General features: G+C 39.7%; 1 protein-coding gene across 1 annotated transcript; it reads left to right on the top strand.

Moving 5' to 3' along the window:
* Nucleotides 1-23: 23 nt before the first annotated feature.
* LOC124140530 lies at nucleotides 24-19,397 on the top strand. Its single transcript, XM_048382657.1, has 21 exons — nucleotides 24-238; nucleotides 890-1,093; nucleotides 1,807-2,289; nucleotides 2,918-3,073; nucleotides 3,952-4,113; nucleotides 5,255-5,450; nucleotides 6,031-6,212; nucleotides 8,213-8,380; nucleotides 8,821-9,063; nucleotides 9,792-9,956; nucleotides 10,357-10,542; nucleotides 10,880-11,149; nucleotides 11,571-11,726; nucleotides 12,986-13,159; nucleotides 15,030-15,185; nucleotides 15,495-15,731; nucleotides 16,572-16,740; nucleotides 17,167-17,282; nucleotides 17,811-17,949; nucleotides 18,132-18,235; nucleotides 18,647-19,397. The coding sequence occupies exons 1-21, from the start codon at nucleotides 31-33 to the stop codon at nucleotides 18,754-18,756; spliced, it is 3,984 nt and encodes a 1,327-aa protein (XP_048238614.1). The 5' UTR covers nucleotides 24-30; the 3' UTR covers nucleotides 18,757-19,397.

Genomic DNA, 19,397 nt, shown 5'->3' with positions numbered 1-19,397 from the left:
TTTCTCGTAGGGGTTGAGTGTGACCCTCCGATGTTTAATGGAGATTACATTGATACTCCCAACTGTCTTCCTCCTTTTGATGTTGGCAAACAATGCCGAGTTGAGTGTGGCCTGGCGCTCCCACTGAGAGGGAGGAAATACATCAACTGCAGCATGGACACAGGAAGTAATCCTGTTACTACATTCTGGGACTGGGGGCAGAAGGAATCTCCACCTTTGATAAAACCATATTGCCAAGGTAACAATTGCTGGAATCCATTTAGGTATTCGTTGTGAACTGTAACGTAAGTACCTTTATGTGATTTATTTGTGATGTGTTTTCGCTTCTAAGACGCCTGTAGTTCATATGCTTTCGTAACGAGTTCAATATCAATTAGACACTTTGTTTCCCTTCCGCGCATTTAAAAAGGAGAAAAATATGAACTTTTTATGTGTGTCTGCACATGCTTCAACACAACAGTCGGTAATATTGCAGTTATATTATACTGCAGTAGGCCTGGACCAGGTAAACAGTGACCAAAAACATGAATAACAGTCCACTCAAGCCTGACCACCCAATCCAATTTAGTCGCCTCCAACGACCGTCGATAGGGTGTTGGGGATGTATTCTAAACTGCGTCCAAACGGAGTTCATATTTACATATATTTATCACTCACTTCTTGTGTCATCAGTAACATTGAAAATCGATGCCTACAACGTCTGGAAACTTTTTGGCTTTTAGGTTTCTGGGTATTGTTCATTATTCGAAACCTGGTATATTTGGAAGATAGCATGTTAGCCAGAGCAGTCCAATATTTAGAAATAAATGAAATCATATATGTTCACTTCAAAATAGATTAAATCTGAAATCAGAAAAGTGAAGGATATACACTGTTCTATGATTTACAGTGGATATGTGTATGAACCTTACGGCGCCAAAGAACGGCGCTATTTCCTGTGGGTTCTGGACTGGACAGCGGCTCTGTAACGTACACTGTAACGACAAGTACGACATTCCAGACCGAACCGATTATGAATTCAAGTGTTATGGTGACGCTCAAAATGATCCAACGTGGCATCCAGGTGTCCACCGTCTACCGCAGGAATGTACATGTAGGTGGAATTGGTTTATGTGTGCTCGGTGTGTGTGTGTGTGTGTGTGTGTGTGTGTGTGTGTGTGTGTGCGCGTGCGTGCGTGCTCGGTGTGTGTGTGTGCTCGGTGTGTGTGTGTGTGTGTGTGTGTGTGTGTGTGTTTCATCGTGCGTGTGTACGTTTGTGTGCGTTTTTGCGATGCTTTGTTGGGGGTAAGGGGAGGAATTTGTACAGGATTGAAGGGTAGGCGGGCATTATTTGGGTACCACCAGTACTTGTATCATTTTGATATCAGAAATGTGCTAATTCCTTGCCCGTCTTATTTCTATCAAACACATGGTGAGTGTGCCATTAGTCAGAATGAACATGCCATCAGACGAGGTTCGGTGACAGCTGTTTGTGTAAGGGTGTTAGTCTTAAAAAATCCATGTCATATTAAATATCAAATCTAGCAAATTCCTTCTTCCGGGATAACACCCATCCTCTCCTGTGTCCTCTCATCCCATGCCAAAATGAAACAATCTCCGTCCAGGCAGATAATAATACATAAATAGTCAGTGTTCACACCTGGCGAATTATTATTTCATCTGATATGGTGACATAAGCCGAATTTATCACTATTCCCATCCAAGATCATCCAATAACCAAGATGATAAATGGTTATTCTGAAAGAGGAATATTGTTGACAGTTGAATTGTTATGAAGTTAATTTCTTCTACGTTTATAATTTGTAGTGTTTGTTAAGACGCCATTCAACAAAAGACGTTTACCAGTATACCTAATGTATGATGGACCTTGCAACAGTGCCATTGGCGACATTAAACAGGGATTCATTGACAAAGCCAAGCGTGTTACAAGTCGTATATGTTCTGGGACAGCGGCACCGCACTGTAACGTCAACAACGTGCAGGTTTATTGTGGAGGAACAAGGAAAAGACGGTCACTTCCAGCAGGAGTACGGCGTTCTCGACGATCAACAACAAACTACATCGTCTTTGACATCGACGTTGAAGTAGAGGCCTCACCAGGCCTATCGAATGATGAACAAGTCAGCAAAGTTAGAGGCACTCTCGATAACGTCTTCCAAGACTTGAACAAAAACTGTGAGTTTCAGGTAAACGGAAAAATGATTTCCCCATCAGGACTTACCAAGCTGCCAGAAAAAGAACTCTGTCAGAATGGATACGTGAAAAGCAAATACTCTGGATCAAACTGTGGTGAGTGTTCTGTGGTGAGCTTTATGGAGAACAAGGGACCGACCATTAAATATCTAAATTAAAATGTATGTAGCGGCGACCAGTAGCATGTGAATGCCAGTGGACTATATTAGAATATTACCGTGCAGGATTCTTAGCTTTGTATCAGCATCGACAAGTAGATGTTGGATAGTAAACGCGGAGCAGTACCTGTCGTGAAACAATCAAACACTAAGCTCAAATTGGCAAACTACAAATATTGTTTTTCTTAGTGGCGGTTACTAATAATAAATTCCCTGCTACACATGCCCTTTTCGTTAATATGAGCAAAATGCATAAGTATGCAATCGTTGAAATAAAGATATATTATTCTTGAGGTACTGTGCAATTCTGTCACAGTAGAAGACGTCACATGTTCTATCATTGTTGACATCATATGGACACTGTTCGCATTTCGAAACGTTTGTGAATATAGCTCGGCACTACAGCTTATTGTGTGGGCGATTATTATTGAATTGGTATGTGTATAATACTGAGTTTATAAGACTGACACTTTTTATAAAGCAACTACACCAGTGTAATCAACTCTACAGCAGACAGCGTGAAGATATATGAGGCTGCTTCTTGTTTATATCATATTTGATTCCAGTTCCATGTCCAAAAGGAATGTATTATCGCGAGGAAAATTGTGAGTTGTGTCCCCTTGGTCACTATCAGGACATCACAGGGTCAACTGAGTGCAAGAAGTGTCCGGCAGGTTATACCACTCTCCAGCAGGGCAGCTTCAACGCAAGTCAGTGTAAAGGTAAGGACTATAGACTGACATTATGTCTCTAAATTTAACAGATATCTTAAATATTCTTTGGTAATTTATCTTTTAATAAATAATTGGAAAGATCCCTGAGAATCCCTTCATTTTCATTTCCTTGAATCTGAAGAATAATAAACAAGCTAAAGTATTGTAGACTCGCTTGGAAGTTTTCGGATATTTTTGTTTCAGATTCTGTATGGGAGACAATATCTATGAATTGTACAATTAAAGACAGCAATGCACCGATGACGCATCAAAATGAACAGCTTAAGTCTGCACTATCGATATCTAAATAACATCCATATAATCGCCAGCTCTATTAGGGTTTGCTTGTCTCGCGCGACAGTTAACAATATTACAGCTATATCACGTCAGTCTGTAAAAAATAAGCATGGACCAAAGAAAGCAACTGAGCACAACTACCCATGTCATCGGGGCCAATGACACACCACCAACCAGATCACGGATCCTGACCACGAGATTCACTGAGTTGAATCTTACAACAAACGTGGGATACTGGTGACCTATGTAATTCTTCCCCGCTCTCCCCACAGGTATCAAAGCATGAATAGACTCTTCCCCGCACCTCCCACAGGTATCAAAGCATGAGTAGATTCTTCCCCGCACTCCCCACTTGTGTCAAGGCATGAATAGACTCTTCCCCGCACTCCCCACAGGTGTCAAAGCATGAGTAGATTCTTCCCCGCACTCCCAACAGGTGTCAAAGCATGAGTAGATTCAGACATGCTCATTTCAAGTGGGGAACCAGAAAACGTTCACTCAAGAATGCATCGACTGTGCTTTGTTGTTTTGGTATTGGTATATGCTTTCAATATTTGACAACTGATGTCGAAAAACTCTTTCCATTTCAGAAATGTGCAAGCCGGGCAATCTGTCTGCAAATGGTTTGACTCCATGTTCACCTTGTCGCCGAGGGCGTTATCAACCTGAACAAGGACAGGAGTCATGTATACAATGTCCCACTGGATTCACCACAGAGAAAGTGGCCTCCTCATCTAAATCACAATGTGTTTGTAAGTTCACCTTCAGCTTTTCTGTTAATCTACCGGCTACCCGATTCATGGCGCAATAATGTTCTTTCAAGGACCATATTGTCTGTTGATGTTGTGATGGTATTTTTTTTATCAATTATTGGAAATTAGAGTAAATTCGAGTCTTTGTGTCTGGACCGCCTCCGTGGTCCAGTGGTGAGCGTCCACCCTTTAAACAATATCTTTGAAAAATGAAAATGAAATTAATTGTATTTTCAACTATTTTCTGTTAGTTTCATATCTCTTTACCTTTTCATAGTTTTACTTGAATATGTACATGTGTGCCTATTATCATCACTATTTATTATAGGAACGGAGTTCGTCCGTCCGTCCGTCCGTCCGTATTTTCTTCCTTTCGTCCGTTATTGCCATTGCTCATTGTCGTTATTTTCTTTGCGCCGTGCTTTTCAACTTAGTGCATAGTGTCTGCAATTGGGACACAATTGTTCTGAGAAACTACTGACGTTACATGAATGAAACTTTGCAAGCTTATCTGAGAGATACTTGTCAAGATCGAATCCGAAAATTGGTGCCGTCAATTTTTTCTTTTACAAAGTTACGGCCCCTAATCGATGTTGTTTTACTTAAGGCATAGTGTGTGCAATGGGGACAAGTTTTCTGAACTGGAGTTACATGAATGAAACTTTGCAAGCTTATCTAAGAGATACTTGTTAAGACTGAGTTCGTAAATTGGTCCCGTAATTTTTTGAAGGGTTACGGCCCTTCTTCCATATTCTTTTACTTGGTGCATACATAGTGTCTGCAATGGTCACACGTTTTCGCGGAAACTACCGAATTTAGTTTATCTAAACGATATTTTATCAAGAGAAGGGGCCTTTTGTGTGTATTAATTTCACGTTTAATATTTTTTCTGATGACATTAAGCTGCCCAAGTGCTTAAGGCTTATAGGACTCTTTTTTATAGTTTATATGCACTACAATTTGAACAAATATGGAGGGGGATAGTGATAACGCTGTTTTCTTGTTGACATTGTGATATCGTTTTGTAGATTTTCATGTTGATGTGATTCCTAAATTTTGACCATTTAAACGACGATGCTGATTAACATCTCCTTTACGTACATAAATACGGTATTTAAGGATTCCTTTTAATGTATCACAGCCTACGATGTCAGTATGGAGGGCCCTGTGAATGTCAGCATGTCATCAGGTTGTCAATCTGAAGTTGGAGAGTTCACCTTTAGTATGTGGGTCAAGGTCGATTCAAAGGGCAATCGTATCAAATTTGAGATGTTCCTGGAAGACTCTGTTTCCTTCTCCGTGTCATTATCGTCTGACATTGAAGTATCAGCCGTAAGGTAATCACATTTAAAACGACGTGACAGCACTTCTATTGTCCGTTAATGCCCGTTTTACTTCGTCGGCCTGTAATTTTGTGCATGTCCGTAAATATATGTATGTTCATTCCCAAATTTATCAAATTATTAATCCAGATGATTTAAAATATCACTATGTTATGTGTCATTATAAGTAATTTAATGGATGTCATGTGATTTTAGACTGAATTAATCACAATAAATACTGTCTGTTCATTCACCTGAATTGGAAATATCATATTGCATCTCCCTTCTTCAATATATAGAAAACGATTGAGTGAGGTGAGCTACAATGCTCATCATATTAAAAAGACGAGACTCAACATAAACCATCATCCCATAAAGGTCAACGATGTGTTTACCATAAAGAGTTTACCAATATTTCATAAATAATGATAAATAGAAATCCTTTATTTATACGCAATGTGAAACCAGATCGCCTCACCTTGACATGATTGCAGAAAGGTAACATAAACAGTCTTCCTTTTATCTTTGGATTGTAAATGATCTTCTCAAAATGAATTACTACAACACCTCAATGAAGCATCGCTTGTTCTTGCAGTAACAACATCATCAAGAAAAATGTTCTGTCAACCTCTTGGGTACATGTGGCCTTCACTTGGACCACAAATAATATAACAATCTTCAGAGGCGGTGATCAGATTCATCATCAACAATTTTCCTCCTCCGTTTCTACAATTCCGCCCAGAACAAGGATGAGAATAACAGTCGAAGACAAAGTCAGTAAGTTGAGACTTAAAATGTATTTTTTCAGGTGTTATTAGATATTTGATGCCAGAGACTATCATAAGAAACCATTTATATGAGCCGCATTTATAGAGATTTGTCATAGTAATGTGACGAAATGAGTGTCAGAATTCATGTATTTCACGAGCGAAAGTAATCAGTATAACACACATTCGAGTGTTATCATTTCTTTATTACCCATTGTTTCTTCATCTTTTTGAGATTCCTGATCACGACCGCCGTCTTAGAAAACAATTATCGAATTATCGAATGACGTCAACAGTCACAATAAGATTCGAATGACGTCAACGACAACAATGACATAGAGATTACTACACGAGTGCCTGTCAGATACCATTTATCTTACGCCGAGTTGTTCTAAGACGTATCTAACGAGCGAAAGCCAGTTACATACGCTTCGAAACAACGAGTTGTAAGATAAATGGTATCTGACAGGCACGAATGCAGTAATCTGTTTCTTACACACCCTAAAATCGCACCTTTTTCGCATCGAATCGATGCATTTTGTCTGTTCTCCTGATCACAGTGGCGCATTAATACATAACACAACGGTCAGGAGTGACGTCATCCGAAGAACTGCTTACTATTCATAAATAATCTGACCCTTCACATAAACCTAAAAATGTTTCCGCCATCTGTGGATTACAAGGCGATGATGATAGTGCCAGATAAGATCAAAGAACCCGCATGATGCCAAGTTAAACAAATTTACCTCAAAGAAATTACCAAATATGTACAACAATGTTTACTACCGTATGACATCACTGCCGGTGACCGACTTCTACAAAATTGCATGTTCGCTTACAAGAGTACGCGGGATATTCAGAGGAGGATTTTCGTTGATTGTGGGATGGTATATACATAAATGCGTCATAGTAGTAATTGGAAACAATCAGACAATTTGCGTACTGTTATTTGTTTTTATGTTTCCAATGTAACCAAGAGAATTTGTCAGAATGCAGATAACTACCGTCGTCGTTGTGCGTGACTTTGCGTCAGTCATGGCGTCACACAGGACGGGAACTTTTACAATTTTAGTTGAACTTCCTTGATCATTGTAATATATATTATAATTTTAATTCCATAATTCGTGCTACGATACTCTCCCCATGAATATTCTCAGACGCGTCAGCCAATGTTTGCAACAATTAAAAGAACTGATCTCTCAAAATGGGAGAGTGTAAAATCTGAATTTTGCTTTGTTTACATTTTATCAAATACAGCTTTCCGAGCACAGTGTTCGTTTCTGCACCTAATTTATTTCGCTTGATGTCATCTCCATAATTTGTATTGGTGACAAAGACCATTTGTCACTTGATTCTACAATGTAGGAGGAATTCAGGGATGCATGTATCGCAGCTGAGTTTGAAATATACGGGATCTAATATGCGTTTCATAACCCGAATACGCGAAACGTGATTTTTGTCAACACTATCCAAAAAGTGCACTTCGGCGGAAAGTGCACTTCGGCGTTCGTGTTTGGGTTATTTCCAGAACATTCTAAACGATTCCAGTTTCCTCGGCGAGATTTCCGATTTATCATTGGTGTTTTGGTGAAAAACAGATTCCCGTGATCACTAATGTGTTATTTTGGGTCCGATATTTAGATTTCTAAACACACAGTAATTTTGCTTTGCCTAAAATGACAGTGGATGATATCACAGGAGAGGGAATTTCCAACAGGGCTTGGAATTTCGATCTCACACTTATGTTTGATACCAGTTATCTCAAACAGGTTGTAAGAAATAAACAATACTGGCGCGCGTGAAGTGATACTTGCACTCAGTGATTTTTATCAACTCGGTTATTGCAAACCCTATGGGTAACAATACTGGATATTTATATCTCAAAACACACACGAGTGATAGCGTCTATGCATCTACATTTTCCGTAAAATATCAAACTTTCCCTTTCATCTTTGAATTCGTGTCTGTCACATGTTTTTACATGGTTATATCAGCCTTTTATTTATTAAGCTGTTCAACTCAAGAGTTTGGCGTTGGTGTCGTCAGTTGATGCCACCACTATTGCACCCCTAGCAGGATCGTGCGAGGCAATGTTGCCAAACACTATATTTTCGGTGGAAAACCTCAACATGACTTATCTCGACCGAGTTCTGGAGGTCGTTCCATCTTCATGCCAAGGTAAGACTATGAATGTCTTGTACAGCTCACTACTGGGCCAAAGTCATACATATTGCTCCCTATGAATTTATAGATTCGTCCCTTCAGGGAAGTTGAATATGGCACTTAAGCTATGATTAGTCCAGGTCCCTAAATACAATAAGTATGCCCATGGTTTTCATCCATAATAATAATATTCTGTATTTTGGATTACACCAAAAATGGAAATTCGTAGAATCCCTTGACTTAGTAAATTTAAAACAAATCATAAGCAAAAAAAATTAACAAAATGTGTTAAATAAAAAAAAGTTTATGTAATATTTGCGTCTGAGGTACCGTACGTGAATTGGTTATTATGCAAACAGATCGGTACTTTATGCATTTTGCAAATTGCTGTTTTGTTGCTATTGCTGTTGTCACAAGATTGGGGGTACTAATTAAATGTTTAATGTTTACCCCAGAAATTGACCCATGTGAGGGGTTCTGTGGCTTATTTGGGAGGTGCTCTTTGAACGCAACCATGGAGCCACAGTGTGAGTGCAGTGGAGGGTACACAGACCCTCGGTGTCTGACCCCGCCAGACAAGTGTGAAGACAACGACTGTGCTCAGGGCTCAACATGTCTGGCAGGACCGGGGGGAGGGGCCGAGTACACTTGTGCTTGTCCTCCTGGATTTACTGGAAAGCTGTGTGAAGATGAACAGCGTAAGAGAAAAAACATTCCTGTACCAACTTCCTGAACTATTCAAACATTCAGTTAGTGTTTGTGTGTGTTTTGTGCGTGTGTGTGTGCGTGTGCGTGTGCGTGTGCGTGTGCGTGTGCGTGCCAAACTTTTACCGATGCACAATGGGAACCCATCTATTTTCATAACGGATAGGGGGCACGGGTGGCCCAGTCGTCTTCGGGACCGCGATTCGCTGTGCAGAGTTGCGTCCCTTGGGCACGCCAGAAACCTATGATTGTGGGTTCGAATCCCGGTTCGCCCCGATTATGTTTCTAGGTTTGTCAGCACCATACCCGTGCTCGTGGGTTTCACCTGAGTGGTAACATCTGAGACCTGCATCACTTCGGGCTTTCCTCCCACATTAAGCTGACACGCCGGGATATAACTGGAATACTGTTCAAAAGCGACGTTAAACCCAATTCACCCATTCACTCATAACGGATAATTCCCATTCTATAAAGTATAACGTTTTGACCTTACTGTCTGAAAAGTAATATAAGATGTCGACAAAAGTCGTTTACAAATCTATTGTAGTATATGACAATGAGTAGTATTCTTCGCTTTTAAGAATTATTTTTCTGTTACGTTTTCCATGTCACTGTTACAGTTGCAAACACAGATGTAAGTTATGAAATATTTGACAGATGCCTGTTAAAGTACCCGCAAGACAATGCCGTAAAATTACTGTTATGAATTATCTTTCCACAGCTGATGGTGAGTGGGGCATGTGGGATGATTGGGGGGCGTGTTCCGTGACGTGTGGGCGTGGCCATAAAACAAGACATCGCTCCTGCGACAGCCTAAAAGACGGCAGCAAACCTTGTGTGGGCAGCTACATAAACACTGCGATTTGTAACGCCGAACCTTGTCGAGGTAATTAATGCTCTTAACATTTACTGTTTTCATCTTACAACAGGAACATTTTATTTACTTATCATAAACACACTTTAGATTTAAAAATCGTTTTTTCGGTTATTTTTCTTGTAGTATTTCAATTGAACTCATATTTGTTGTTAAGGTGAAAATGTTGTTATGTCAGTATTTTCTTTGGAGAAATATTTCGAACACATTTTCTTGACACGCCCACCTTCAGGTCACTGCAACAGTTTTGTGAACCGATTATCACTCAAGGTCTGTTTTTATATATCTTTTTGTTGTCATCATCTTGTTCTTCATCTTTCATTCACTGGATATTGGCAGTGAAATGTCGTGTTGTTGCGATCTAATGAATCAACCGACTTGGTACTTGAACCTAAAACATTTTCATTACCAGTCTGCCACGAAGAGTTTCTTCTATATAGCCGGGATATCACCGATGTGAAGTGTACAAAAGACAGGGATGGCGTATTGAGATGTCACAGTAAATGCCGTCTTGGTCTGGTACCGTTCCACCCTGACATGAAATATACTTGCAAAGGAAGAGAGTGGACGCCAGGACGGGTCATACAGTCATGTGCAGGTTTGTGCTTTGTCTTCATCTGGTTCAGCAGCAGCAGCAGCAGCAGGTTGACCTTGTGGATTATGTTTAAATCATTCTATTGCCACATGGGGTTGATTCCTGATAATAGTAATATACTAATATTACTAACCCCTTTTTCAGCTGTGTCTCTAGTTATCCTTTCTGTTACATTCAAAGCAGAGGATGAAATCTCATCTGGGGAATTGTTCTTATGCCGCGAAGAGGGTGGGGAACATATCTGACAAAGTATTTGCTCAATTTCCAATCTGGGTACCCTGGAGAATGAAAACAATTTGCACTTGGAGGAGATATCACTAAATTGTTTTATCTTTTGTAGAACCTGCATCTCCTGCCACAGTCCAGTTGAAATATAATGTAGTTCACCGACAAAGGGTAGCCTCCCTGGAAGAATCACTCTCTGGAATCGCACAGAGTTTTGCATGTGTGAAAGATGGGGTTTGTAAATGGTCTGTTACCGTCATGGACTGTGATGATGACATTACAATGTGTACAGATAATTCTGGTGTGCAGCTGGGTATTCTGGCTCTCGACATTGACATTGTTCCCGGTGCCGTTGATGTCTCTCCGATGCAGACTAATCCAGAATGTGAGTATTTTGTCCTTTCGTTGTTAGGTCTACATTGACATGGGGCATATGTTAATGTTCCTGGTGCAGACTAATCAGGATTATGATATTAATTAGTGTCACTTGCTGTGAAAGGCGACTTTGCTTGTCGTAAGAGGCCACTAACGGGATCGGGTGGTCAGGTTCGCTGACTTGGTTGATGCATGTCATCGTATCCCAATTGTGTGGATCGAGGCTCATTATATCAATCACTGGATTGTCTGGTCCAGATTAGATTTTTTACAAACCGCCGTCAAATAGCTGGGATATTGCTGAGTGTGGCGTTTAACAACAAACAAACAAAACAAACACAATGTGATATGGAAGTTTTAAAATATTTTTTCTATAAATATTTTGTTTCTAACAAAAATACCAGGTTTTATCTTCTGGCAAACGTTTTCAGTTGCATCCGTCAGTGAAACTCTGCTGTCTTCCAACGGTGGATTTACGCACGAAAGTAATGAAAGTCACCCTCCAGCCCACCGAGACATTGAAATATCAATTCGTCATGGTCATATGATGGTGCAACCTTACGGACACAAGAAGAGCGGGATAGAAGGTTCGTGAAAATAAGTATTATTCCATTGAAATGAATGTAGTAGGCATCAGTACGATCAAAACATTTTCAAAATGGAAAAGTTTTTCTGTAATATATTTGAGGCACCTTCTCCACTGGCGTCCATACTCATTGGTCAACATGACTGTGTGATAGGCGTTTATGTTATTGTTGGTAGTACTTACTCGTTTATGAGTGCTCAGTCGCTCGGGTATAGTTCCACACCAATCTTATGTCATAAGAACAGATTTATAGGGAGAAACATATTTACAGAATTAAGCTTTAACATAATTATTTTTAGTTACGCTTAGTTCAAAGATTCAAGCCAGCTGTGTGTAGGAGTAAATGTATGGGTTTACGCCACTATTAGCTGAACTCTAGCAATATCACGAGGGAGGACACCAGAAATTGGTTTCACACAATTTACTCTTAAAGGAAATCGACTCAAATCTTTCGGCTGGAGGAGAGAGAGTTTTGGTCATTAAGCTACCCAATCGCCCTGCCTTTGCCTGGTAAAACATTGACATAAAGGGTTATATGACTGATAATTCACTTAGTGAGTTTGGCGGATCATAAGTTATATGTAATTGGCACTTCAAAGTATCTTATTGAAAACAACTCACACGGTTTAACGAATGGTAAATCACTTAAATGGCATGTTGTACATGTTTTGTGAATTGAAACATGGCTGTATGAGTTGTATGATATTGTTTGATATTGTAGAAGCTAAAACATCTTTCAGCTCGTACATATACCGCATACCCTATGAAAAAGGCTATATTCAAGGTCCCCCTGCCAATTTCTTGTCTAGGTCTTGCGTGAAACTTGATTTGTCTCTATGTTCTCTATTGGTTATCATTAATTACGTAATTTGGTGATACGTAATGCAATTAGGAGATAGACAAAATTGCCCAATCAAGATCAGGGTTAGAAATTGTTTTCAGTAACACATGCTTGTCATAAGAGATCTAGTGGTGAGTCTCGCTGACTTGGTAGAAGCATGTCATCGTATCCCAATTGCGCAGATGGATGCTCATAATATCAATCACTGGATTGACTTATTTGATTATTTACAGACCATCGTCATATCCTTGGAATATGCTGAATGTGACCTTAAACAACACACAAACACATGCACAGACATGCAAAGTTGTATTCGATCTATTGACACGGACTGAGATTCCTTTTAACGACGCATTCCTCTTATATTAGAGGACTAGACCGGAAGAAAAATCAAGAGTATAATGTTTTGGTTTGCACAGTTACTGGGGGACTGGAGTCAATCGCTGCCGCTTGGGATACCCTGGATAAAGCCAACTGGGAAGTAAGGTCCGGGGGTTACACGAATTTCACAGCCGGAGACAAGGAACCCTTTCTGATGGTCGAACAAAATGTCACGTGTGCTGCCGGCCGTGTTCCTGGGGGAATATTCTGCTGTAAGTGTTCATAGACTGTAAAACACAAGAGTTAAACACTAGGAGGTTCCCAAACCATAAACCTGTCTATTGACTTATATATTAGAGGAAGGAAATAACACTGGTGGTAAACTATCATGTAAGTGTAACAAATGTTATATTTGGGATAAAACTTTCTAAGTGAGTAACAGATTCTTGTACTTGTTGAGGTTGAGTCCCATCCGGGATTCGAACCCACACTGCCAGATTAAGGCACCTAATCGCCAGCACACAAAGTGAGAGATCTAACCCACTCAGCATGGAGGCTTTAACAAAAATGAAAGTCCGACAACTGGTAGTCTAGATCACGTACTTTGTGTACCCCTATGACAAGTGTTAATTGGCACGGCTCCCATGGCCGAAAGCTATGAACATACAATGCCATTTAGAAAGTTGTCGAATGTAACCATTGTTATATTATGGATAACACTTTCTTAGTAAAGTACAAATTCTCGTACTTTAATAGGTTGAGTCCCGTACGGGATTCGAACCCACACTGCCAGAGTGAGGCACCTAAACGCCAGCACACAAAGTGAGCGATCTAACCCACTCAGCCACCGAGGCTTCAACAAAAATGAAAGTCCGACAACTGGTAGTCTAGATCACGTACTTTGTGTGCCGCTGTGTGTGCTGGAGATTAGGTGCCTCTCTCTCTCTTAATTCGTAACAGTCATTATGTCAACATGTAATTTTATTGATAAAAGCTTGAAACTTATGACATATTCATGTACCTCATTTACATGTTTCGTAGGTAACTGTAAAACTGCTTGGACTCATGACAATTCTTTTGAATGGTATTTCAATTAAAGGTAATTGATTGGACGTACTGCAGACGCTCGATCTGTTCACATAATTTTGCAATTTCAGGTTTCCCTTTTCTGGAAATACGTCCTATTGTTTAGAAATAACCATGGCAATTAAGAGTGTTGACTTTACCTTGGATTCTCTCTTGGATTCTCACTTTTGTCCCATACCTAAATACGGGCAGTTCATTTAGTCCAATACTCTGGAAGTGTGGCCAGGGGTTTAAAAATTGATTCGTGTAAGATAGCGATTTTTTAAACTTATATGAGTTACTTTAGCATTGCATACACATGTTAAAACTTGTGAAGAGGGAGATGCTTCTGACATTTGCTTCCTCTGAGCAGGTCTAGATACACCCCTGATGATATACCCAATCCCGTGTTCCAGATGCTCAAATAGAATTTTATAGCTTATGTTATGATCAATTAACACGATTTACACGAGGCATAATTCATTTTCATTCACCATATTTGACAACTACAATATACCCCCCCCCCCCAAAAAAAAATAAAGGAAGAAAAAAAGAAGAAATTAACAAAAATAATAAAAAGGAATTATATTAATAAAAATAACAAAAGAAAAAAAAGGAATGAAATATGTTCAACCCCTTCTCCTCAGATATTTTTGACAAACGACTGGTACGAAAATATCCAAAGCCAAATTCGTCGCTTGCGCTGTCAAGTTCCGGTCGTGACGACATAGCGATTAACCAGTGGTTGTGCCCCCTACAGTAAAAAAACGCAGACGGAAGCAAGGGAACGGGGCTTTTCGGCCGAGACTGGGTCGGTCTGTTACCACTTTGGCGAAACCCACGAGCATGGGCATGGTGCTGACAAGCCAACAGTCATGATCAAATGTCATTTAATGAGGAAACAAATGAGTACAAATAATGTCTTTTAATGGTTTGTTACTAGGTAGGCATGTACGACAGTTGTTGTATTTAGCCCTTTACTGTTAATATTGCAGATCGACGTTAGTTATGTCACTGTCAGAAAAAGAAGCGTAGGTAAAATGTTACTTTTTCACACTTTTATGTTGATTTTATCAGTGAAGTGTCCCCTTGGTACTTTCTACTCTGATGGCATGTGCGAGGCATGTCCCCTTGGCTTCTACCAAGAACACTCCGGACAGTTGGACTGTACGCCCTGCCCGGGGTTTGCTACAACACCCGACACAGGGATTCCATACCACACCATGTGTCTCGGTAAGTGCAGTGAGGAATGTTGGTTCATGCACTGATTCACTGAATGTTTTGTTGTTTTATTTGTTGTTTAATGTCGGACTCCATCTATAAGAGGGCAGTCTGTCAATAATCGAGTCTAAAAGATCCAGTGATTGTCATCATAACTAATTCTAACCATGATCTTCACGGGGGCTACATCCCCAGATTGAAGACAAGCGTATTCCATATGATGACAGTAAAGAATGCGAATCAGTTGAAATGTAGATACCGGTTCATACGCCCTCTATATACCTCCACTTTGGACACAGCTTTCTGCTTTACATTTATCAGCCCCTGAATCTCCCGACCAGTACCTGCTGGTGGCCAACGGTCAAAATACACTGACCAAGACCCACCTGACATTCCGAAATGAGAGTATTATTAAACTCCCCGACATCACCGGTAGTGTAACGCATCACGTATACAGCGCCACTGACAACTTCATCTACTACAGCACGCAATCTCCAGCCTCCATTAGAAGAATCCGATGGGATGGAAATTGGAAGCTTACGATCATCAAGCTGAAAGGTTTGTGGAATCTCCATCTGTTTTACTCTTATCAGTGTATGTAGGCGGCAAGCAACCATGACTAGTTAGAGGTTTGTATGTGTCATAAAGTTAACATAGCAATGAACGCCTGCACCTTTGCTATTTATATTTTGAAATAATATGACCTCATGTAATCAAGAATTCAAGGAGCTTTCTCAGAATGACATTAAAGTGTTTCCAGGCTCGTTGAGATTTCGGTGGGTCTTTGAATCTTGTTGTTTGATACTTAAAGAGGGTGAGTGGATGTTTAACGCCGCTGCCATATTCCAGCTGATTCAAGGTAGCCTGTAAATAAATCGTCAAGAGCTAGCAACTCGGAGACTGAAATATCTGTACAAAATGACATTGACCACCCGATCCCCGTTAGTCGGCTCGCTGGGGAATCATGGGATGCTTGGGACATGCATTAAATAATACGGAATGACCCTCCTGATAATTAGAACGTTTTTAACATAATATTAGAGATCGTTTTGTCTTGGCAACATTGATATTTGCTGAGTTATGACATCGTATATATTCTTCATATTGTTTTCCAAATGGTCTGATGAATCACGTGCGGATTAGCGTAGAAACACTGACAAGCAACTCTTGGAGCCATTTCCAGATTTCGTAAAGTTGTAGAATTGTTCCAGGAGTCAATTATGAAGTGACCTCGACGTCCAGGCACGAGGGTTGGTACCGGTTGTACCGGTGGGGTTCACACGTTTAGCATCACCTTGCATTATTGTACTTTTACAGATTAGTATCGCTTTTTTAATGAATTGGTTGGCTTCCGTTCTTACACGAACATCACAGAGGCTTTAATTTATTGTGTTCAAGGTGAGGAAGTTACAGGATTGGCTGTGGACGAGAGGTCAGGGCTTGTATTTTATACCCTGCGCACTGGTTCCCTCAGGGCCGTGACCTCTGACCGTTACATCAAAAACGACATGGTGATACTCGATGGACTCAATAATCCCCGTGATCTTGTCCTACATCAGGAAAAATTGTATGTTTTCGTGTCCTTTTATACTGATGTATTTTAACTATTACAATAAAATCTTTGATGATGAAACAGGACTTCGATTAAGATTGACATTTGAAAAAGAAAAAGTAATTTACATTTTTATAAACCATACTTATGACAGTGTTGCACATGGCAAATTGGTTATGAGGCCAAAACAATAAAATATATATTAACATAAAAGTTGAAAAAGAACTATGTCTTTATTAGAACATCAAAACAAAACATAAGCCATACATCAGGAGCTCATCTCTGTGGTCAAACATGCCCGGGAACCCAAAACTGACTGAGTGAATGAGGGAGCGAATGTTCGATTTCGCCGTGAAATGGTTTGCATATTGATTACTGCAAAGACATAAATATCGCCAAATATCCCGAAGAGGTTCAAGTTTACAATAATTTGTTTTACAGCGTGATGTACTGGTCAGAGGGGCAGACGATCCAGCAATACGGTTATGGCAACGACTCGAGAACTTTACTGAAGAACACTGGACAAGACGTTCTTGGTCTTAGGCTCCAACCAGACGGTAAACTTATAAAATGCTGAAATAATAAGAGTAAATGTGTACTATATCAACATCCACTGCATCATGATACACTAGTGTCTGTGTTATGTGGGGCGGTCGCGTAGCCTAGTGGTTAAAGCGTTTGCTCGTCACGCCGAAGACCCGGGTTCGATTCCCGACATGGGTACAATGTGTGAAGCCCATTTCTGGTGTCCCCCGCCGTGATATTGCTGGAATATTGCTACAAACAGGGTAAAACCATATTCACTCACTCACTCTAATGAGTATATTTTGGGTTATTGCACGTGAAGCCCATTTCTGGTGTTCCCCGCCGTGATATTGCTGGAATATTCTCAAAAAGGTCGCGTAAAACCATACTCACTCACTCACTCACTCACTGTGTTATGATTGACACCTGTACTTGGGAAGTTGGTTGTCTTCAGTGCATCGTACAAATGATGTTATCCATCCCATTTGCAGTGTATATGAATACATTTGAGGTAATGGTGTGATGTTAATGTCATTGAATTCTTACCATCCCATTAACAGTTGACAGACTGATGTGGTACAGCAACGGACAACTCAAGAGCTGCGACACCGACGGCAATGACGTCACAAATCTAGTAAACAATGCAAGTCCACTCTTCGGTATCGTGAACGACTACTACTTCTATGCCAATGGAACTGGGTAGGACTTATTTAAGAATTGCTTCCAGACATTGTCATAAATTAATATCTTATTACATCTTGAGTTACTTGATTTTAACGATGTTGTTACGTCTTCCGATTTCAGTGTTACAATATGGGAATCAATAGGCTTAGCTGGTGCGTTTTGATGCTTACCACCAGCACTGCCTTTTCTATTTTTAGACTGTACAGAGTCAATGCTGACGGTGTTACACGCGCGCAAGTGATGTCGTTGACGTCACCTCCAACCAGCGTCTCGGTCATCTCCACCAACCAACAGGATTGGGGTAATAAGAATAGTTAGCGTTTCAGTCATATGCATATGCTTTCAGATTCCAAAATGTATGTTGTGATTAAGCGGTGACAATGCCTTACAAATTTTCACAATTTATTAAAAGCGACTTAACCCTTTCCATTATCATAAGAAATCTCAATTGAACTATTCTGACCATATCCGAAACTTTATATAATATTATTCAACTTTAATGTTTGCTTTATGATGAACTGTCTATAGTATCTGTACCGACACATCACGGTAAAGCAATAAAATAAGTTGAAATCCATACATCAACTTGATCATCATTGATCTACAGCTCCTAACATGCAACTTACATATACTCTACTCCACTGTTTACCCAAGGTACATGGTGTGATTCAGTCAATTAATACTGTTGTTAATATGATTCTTGTCTTCACAGGACCTCTGAAATGTCATGGCGATGTTCCTATTGGTCAGATGTGTTGGCAGATCGATCGTTTCGAGACCAAACGTTTGGCAACTGACGCGAACCGTCGCGACATAATGTAATTATTAACATGTACAGAAACGCATTCCGTGGAAATTGATTATTTTATGTTTTGCGAAAAGGTCCTTCATATCCATTGACATTCAATATATTTAACTTGAAAACTTGAATGGAACATACACATGCTTAAATCAAATGAATGGTAGCTGAAAAGGCAGCTACAAACAAATTGTTAACCTTTTCAATTTTAAATTGGATTCCTTATTATGTTATATTTTCTTTGAATGTATTAGTTTGTGTTTGTTTGCTTAATTAATGTAAGAGTTGTTTTTCATTTTATTGGTGTTGATTGATTTGTTTGTTTACGTTTACTTCTCATAACATATATAACCATTTGTAATTATTTTGGGTCTTTCGGAACATTAGCCGAATATGTATTTGCTTTTGCAATGGAACAACTATAAAAGTGGTCACCGACCTATGTTATTTAGATTGGCTGCCTTGAACGTCGAAGGCTTCAGTGTCGACATTTTGATATGGTGTTTAATGATTTGGAACGGGGCTTAGATGTATGTCTGTGGTTAGTATTAATTCAAAATATTCTTCACATTTGTGGTATATCATTATAGTTACTTTATATTTAATGTACATGTATATTTCATATGTTTCTGTGACTAGATAAAACGCTTGTTTCAACTTTCAA

Source organism: Haliotis rufescens, unplaced genomic scaffold (genome assembly GCF_023055435.1).
Source record: "Haliotis rufescens isolate VD_foot unplaced genomic scaffold, xgHalRufe1.0.p SCAF_4, whole genome shotgun sequence".
NCBI classification, from domain to species: Eukaryota; Metazoa; Mollusca; class Gastropoda; order Lepetellida; family Haliotidae; genus Haliotis; species Haliotis rufescens.
This window is presented reverse-complemented; position numbering and strand designations above follow the sequence as displayed.